This window comes from Talpa occidentalis, unplaced genomic scaffold, assembly GCF_014898055.3.
Source record: "Talpa occidentalis isolate TD23 unplaced genomic scaffold, MPIMG_talOcc4v2.1 talOcc4.6, whole genome shotgun sequence".
Classification (NCBI taxonomy): Eukaryota; Metazoa; Chordata; class Mammalia; order Eulipotyphla; family Talpidae; genus Talpa; species Talpa occidentalis.
The window spans coordinates 62,810,011-62,816,424 of record NW_023604972.1 but is presented as its reverse complement, the minus strand read 5'-3'; the positions used below and the strand labels follow the sequence as shown (position 1 = coordinate 62,816,424).

Sequence of the window (6,414 nt, the reverse complement as noted above, 5' to 3'; positions counted from 1 at the left end):
AAAAACAAGAAAAAGATATTTTTGTATTTTAGTTTAGTGATGGTTTCAATTTTAATAAAACATTTGTATCTTGATTTTTAATGATATTAAAAGAATTCATAATAAAAACAACCATTTTAAATGATGTGTATATGTTATATATAAAAATAACTTGAACAAGAACAGACACAGGTATCAATAGAACCAAATAGAAAACGCAGAAATAAACCCACAGATTTATGGTCAACTAATCTTTGACAAAGGAGCAAAGAATATGCACTGTAGGAGAGAAAGTTTGTTCAATAAATGGTGCTGGGAAAACTGGGTCGCTACATGCAAAAGAATGAAATTTGACTACTACCTCACACCATGCACAAAAAACAACTTAAAATGGATTAAAGAACTAGACATAAGACCTGAAACCATAAAATACATAGAAGGAAATATAGGCGAAACACTACATGACATGCACCTCAAAGACATCTTTACAGACACATCACCCAAAGCAGTGATAGTGAAGGCAAAGATCAATAGCTGGGACTACATCAAATTAAAGAGCTTCTGCACAGCAAAAGAGACAATAACCAAAACAAAGAGAAACCCCACAGACTGGGAGAACATTTTTGCACACAACACTAATGATAAAGGACTGATCACAAAAATCTACAAAGAGCTGATGAGACTCAACAAAAGCAAAGAAAATAATCCAGTCCAAAAATGGGCAGATTAGCTAAAAACAAACTTCTCCAAAAAGGAAATGCAAATGGCCAACTGGCATATGAAAAAATGTTCAACATCACTTGTAATCAGGGAAATGCATATCAAAACTACCATGAGATACCATCTTACACCAGTGAGAATGGCACATATTAAAAAAACTAGCAACAACAAATGTTGGTGAGGATGTGGAAAAAAAGGAACTCTCCTGCACTGTTGGTGGGAGTGCAAACTGGTCCAATCACTATGGAAAGCTGTGTGGAGATTCCTCAACCTGCTAAAGATAGAGCTTCCATATGATCCAGCAATTCCACTCCTAGGTATTTACCCAAAGGACACAGAAACATTGATCCCAAAGGGCTCCTGCACCCCTATGTTTATAGCAGCACTATTGACAATAGTTAAGCTTTGGAAACAACCTAAATGCCCAAAAATAGATGACTGGATCAAGAAGATGTGGTACATATACACCATGGAATATTACTCAGAAATCAAAAAAGAAAAACACATGCAATTTGCAGCAACATGGATGGAGCTGGGAGGGATCATGCTCAGCGAAATAAGCCAGAAAGAAAAAGAAAAATACCGGATGGTCTCACTCATAGCAGGAATCTAGAAAACCTAAATAAGGGACCCGTAGAAAGAATAACTATAAGAAAGTGAAAATCAAAATCAACAAACAACTATAAACCAGAGACAAACTATGGGGGGTAGGGGGGAAGGTAAGTTAAGAGTCAAATAAGGCTGGTGCAATTGTATGGGGAATATAAAAACAAATAATTAAAATAAAAAAACTTGAGCAGCTCTTCTTCCATTTTCAAGTTTATGGAAACAAAAACTTCAAAATAAAAATTTGAAGAAAATTTTCATTCAAATATTGTGATTATTTTGAATGTCTTATGATGTACATTTTATGTTTTTAATGGAAGATATCCAGTTAAGGTATTTCTGAATTGAACCTGCATTATAAACAAACCAAAGCTTTTCTCTGCTTTCTGAATTTAGAAAGTTGAGGTTATATTACTTGCTTTAAACTTTTTGTAAGAAAGTATGACAATAAAGTCTGCCTGTATGTATACATATGTTCATATACTTTTTTTTTTTAGAATTCTTAGAAAGTATCTAGCTTCTGTTTGTAGAAGCAGATGCTGTAAAGATGTCAACCTTTTTAAAAATGGAATACAATTTATACATAACATGATGTTATATTTGAGTTACAATATGATTCGATATAGGTATATAAGAAATTATCACCACAATAAGTATAATTAACATCATCCTCACTCTTTGAAAAATGTTTGAGATCAGTTTTGAATATTTTTTAATATTTTATTTTATATAATTCTTACATCATTTTTCATTTTTGCAGTTTTAGCAATTTAACAATTGTTTTTGCTACTTTCTACAAATAATTATAGGCAAATTCTGGTTTCTGACTTCATCAGATCTCAGTAATTTATGTCATGCATCACTTTCAATAGGATTTCATGCCATCAGTTAAATATAACCAAGTACAAATGCTTTCACAAGGTCATGACTAGTTGACATGATGGACAGTTGGTAAAATTAACCTGTGTAATCCAAGTTAGAGTATTCCTTTTAAAAAACTATCTGTGAATGTTCAAATAAGGCAGAGTTTACTGTCACCCATTCTATTTAACTCCTTTTATGTCACCATGGCTGTTACTTAATTTCTCCATCTGAATTTTTCAACATATTTCTTTTAAATATCCAACCCATAAAAATACATAAATAAAGTATGGAAGACAAAAATGGTATAAATTAGAGTAGCTTAAACTTGAAGGTTAAAGCAAAATGCAAAAATGCAGTTATTCATATTTTCCCTTTAAGTTGGCACACTAAAATTATTTCAATAAAGTACATGAAGAAAAGTTCTTGTGTCTCCCCCAGCCCCTTGAAATGTCATACTGCATTGGAGGAACAAAAGGGTAAGTAGGCTTCAGCATCAATATTGAATGTGCACATGTGTCTGTATATACATACTTTTATAGTAGCCATTTTAATGGCTAATTAATCTATTGTAAGTGGTGAAGAAGATTTAGGGGTCCTGATAACTGAGTGTGATTTGAAATCAACTCAAGAGAGTGACTTTATACACAAATTGTGGCAGGGTGGAACAAGAATTGAAAAACTATTTTTCCTTTACATAAGAGCATATAGTAAAATAATATAAATTCAAATAGAACTATTATAGCAAACAACTTGGGAAGTTAAATAATCCTATGTTTTTCCTACTTCAGACTTGCATAAATTGAAAATAATGTACAAGATACTGCTTTCAGTAATTAAACAAAGAGACAATCAGACTAATGTAACTCCCATGGCTTGGTCTCCTGCATAAACAAACCAAAATTTAAACCAGGCAATACGCTCAAAATCTAAAAAAAAAGGAACAAATAATTTATCAAAACAGTCAACTGGGCTTCCCATATAAAGCAACCACTTAAGCTACAGTCAAATAAATAATTTTCTTTTTTTTTAAGATGTATTTATTTATTTATTTATTTATTTATTTATACAAGAACCAGCGTACAGGCCAGGCAGACTGACTAAATACACTGCTGAGAGGAGCAGCAGGTGAGGCAGGAGAAGTCTGCCGCGCCATGTGGGCCCCTCGCTGGCCAGCCCATATCGAACTGGCGCTGCAGAGGCTTCAGCCTGCCTCACAGCCCTGCGCTCAACCACTTGCGGCACCAGGGAAGGCCCATAAATAATTTTCTAACTTTGCTTACTTTTAAAAACTTCTTCCCCTCATTGTATCAGTGGCTCCTAATTACCTGGGGATTATTGTTGCCTGATTTGCAATCCAGGTATACCCACTCTCTTGACAAATTGAAATGGTCTCAGTTTCTTTTAACAACATATTAAATGATTAACTGTGATGGATTATTTAATGCACCAGTGTACATCTCCCTGTTGAAGGTACATCATACATCTTAATGTCCTAATCTCCTTTTTTTAATTTATTTTATTTTTTTTTAAGATTTATTTATTTATTTATTTATACAAGTGCTGGGTACAGTCGGAGGCGCAGGAGGGTGAGAGAATTCACCAGAGCCAGAGCGGGCAGCAGAGCAGGCAGAAGGACCGAAGTACACTGCTGAGGGGAGCAGTGGGCGGCAGGAGAGGTCTGCGCGCCATGTGGGACTCTCCGCCAGTGGCCGCGGAGCAGCCGGGGATTGAACCTGCGCTGCAGAGGCTGCGGGCAGCTTCACAACCCAGCGCTCAACCGATGCGCCACCAGGGAGGCCCATTCTCCTAATTTCTTAATCTCATACATAATCTCTTAATCTCTTTTAATAAAAAATTACAAGACTTAATGTTTTATGGATTTTATTCCTCCAAGTTGGTGAAGATCCTTGGACTAAAATCAAATTAATGTTCAGGCTCCCTTTAACTGAGAGACTTAAATTGGATCCATTGATTTGTGCCACGAACTAGAAAAGGTGTATTACTGCTGTAGATATGATGGCCTAGCTCTTCCAAATTTGGTTCAGGATCAGTTATAGCAAACTGGGCTGCATCATCAATTTCTTTCCGCACACTAACATCAATTTCTTTCAGTTCTTCAACACTGGCAAGGTTGTTGTTTACCATTCTATTTTTGAGAAGCATAATAGGATCACGCTTCTCTCTTACATTCTGAATTTCTTCTCGTGTTCGGTAACTGATTCCAGGATCACTCATACTGTGTCCATGGTAACGGTATGTTTGCAGCTCCATTAGTATGGGCCCCTTTCCAGATCTGCAAAAATCAACTGCAAACTTAGTTGCTTCCCGAACGCACAGAACATCCATTCCATCCACTCTTAATCCAGGGATACAATTTCCTCTCTTGTAGTATTCAGTGTTGGCTGCTGCTCTCTCAACAGATGTCCCCATTCCATAGAAGTTATTCTCACAGATGAAAATGCAAGGTAATTTCCACAAAGCTGCCATATTGTGAGCTTCAGCTATCTGCCCCTGATTAGCAGCACCATCCCCGTACAGAGTCAAACAGACCTCATTGGTTCCCTTATATTTACAGGCCAGTGCAATACCAACTCCCAGGGGTCCTTGAGCACCAACAATGCCATTACCCCCATAGAAATTCTTGGCATACATATGCATTGAGCCACCTTTACCTTTAGCACAACCTCCTCTTCTTCCTGTCAATTCGGCAAGAATTCCTCGAGCAGAAATTCCACGCACATAGCACAAACCATGAGCCCGATAGGATGTGATGACATGATCTGTTGGATTTATCCCAGCCTCAAGGCCCACGCAACAAGCTTCCTGACCATCACACAAGTGACAGAAACCACGAATAAATTTTTGTTTATACAGCTGATCTGCCTTCAATTCCATTCGACGAATGCTCTGCATCATCTTGTAGTACTTGAGCCCATCCTCCCTGGTTAACACGGTTGTGACAGGGGGACCCTCTTCCAACCGATGAAGCTCACATTTCTTAATTTCAAATGTAGCATCATTGGAGAAGTTACAGGAAGCTACTAGCACTCTGCTAGGCGGCTTCTGGGAGACACCCGATAGCACGCGGAAGACAGCGGCAGCAAGCGTCTTCCTCATGGAGTGTGCTGTTCTCCCAGGTCTCAGAGTCAAAATCTGCGCTGACTGGTCCTGTGATTAAGTCTCCCAGCTTCTCGGAACACTCAAGACGTCACAAAGAACAAAGAGCCACGCCCAGGCCCCCACCCCTGCCACTCCCCACAGGCCTGGGTAGTTTAATTTATACAGCGGGGCTTCCCTGGTGGTGCAGGCGGTTGAGCACAGCGCTGTGAAGTTGTGTGCAGCCTCTGCAGTGCCAGTTGGATCCCTGCTGGACTTAGAGGAGCCCACATGGCGAGCAGACCTCTCCTGTCTCGCCTGCTGCTCCCCTCAGCAGTGTATTTCGTCAGTCTGCCTCTTCTGTTCCCCACTCTGTCTCTGGTGAATTCTCTTACCCCGCCCCACGCATCCAGCCTGTGCCTTGGTTTTTGTGTGCATGAATAAATAAATCTTAAAAAAATTCAATAAAGTAGCTACAGTCACAAATTTAAAGAGGGAGAAATCAGAAACAAATAACATCAAAAATGACAGGAAAATTACACAAGATATCTCAGGATCATAAAAGGATATCATATTCAGGATCATATTCAGAGGATCATAAGAGATTATTTGGACCATTTGTATGCTAAAAAGTTGAACAACCTAGAAGAACTGGAAAAATCCTTGTAAATATGTCACCATCTGAGACTGATTAGTGAAGATATAGATAACCTGAACAGACCAGTTACAGCAAGGGAATTGAAACAATAATCAAAAGTCTTCCTTCCAAAAAAGTTCAGAACCAGATGGTTTCACTAGTGAATTTTACCAAATTATCAGAGATGAGTTTATATCTATCTCAAATTCTTCCAAAAAATGGGGCCTCCCTGGTGGTGCAGGCGGTTGAGTGCAGCGCTGTGAAGCTGTCAGTAGCCTCTGCAGTGCCAGTTCCATCCCCACCAGCCTCAGAGCAACCCACATGGCAGCAGACCTTTCCTGTCTCGCCCTGCTTCCCTCAGCAGTGTATTTCGTGGGCCTGCCTGTTCTGTTCCCCGCTCTGTCTCTGGAAACCTCTCACCCTTCCGCGCATCTGGCTATAACCCGGTCTTTGTATAAATAAAATAAATCTTAAAAAAAAAAAATTCTTCCAAAAGTGGAGAAGCGGGAATA

The 6,414-nt window shown here is 38.6% G+C and overlaps 1 protein-coding gene across 1 annotated transcript; it reads right to left on the bottom strand.

Annotated features, from left to right (window-relative positions):
- Positions 1 to 4,046: 4,046 nt before the first annotated feature.
- Positions 4,047 to 5,367, bottom strand: LOC119260801 (pyruvate dehydrogenase E1 component subunit alpha, somatic form, mitochondrial-like). Its single transcript, XM_037529881.2, has one exon. It carries the CDS (start codon positions 5,284 to 5,286, stop codon positions 4,111 to 4,113), a length of 1,176 nt encoding a protein of 391 aa, XP_037385778.1. The 5' UTR covers positions 5,287 to 5,367; the 3' UTR covers positions 4,047 to 4,110.
- Positions 5,368 to 6,414: the final 1,047 nt, after the last annotated feature.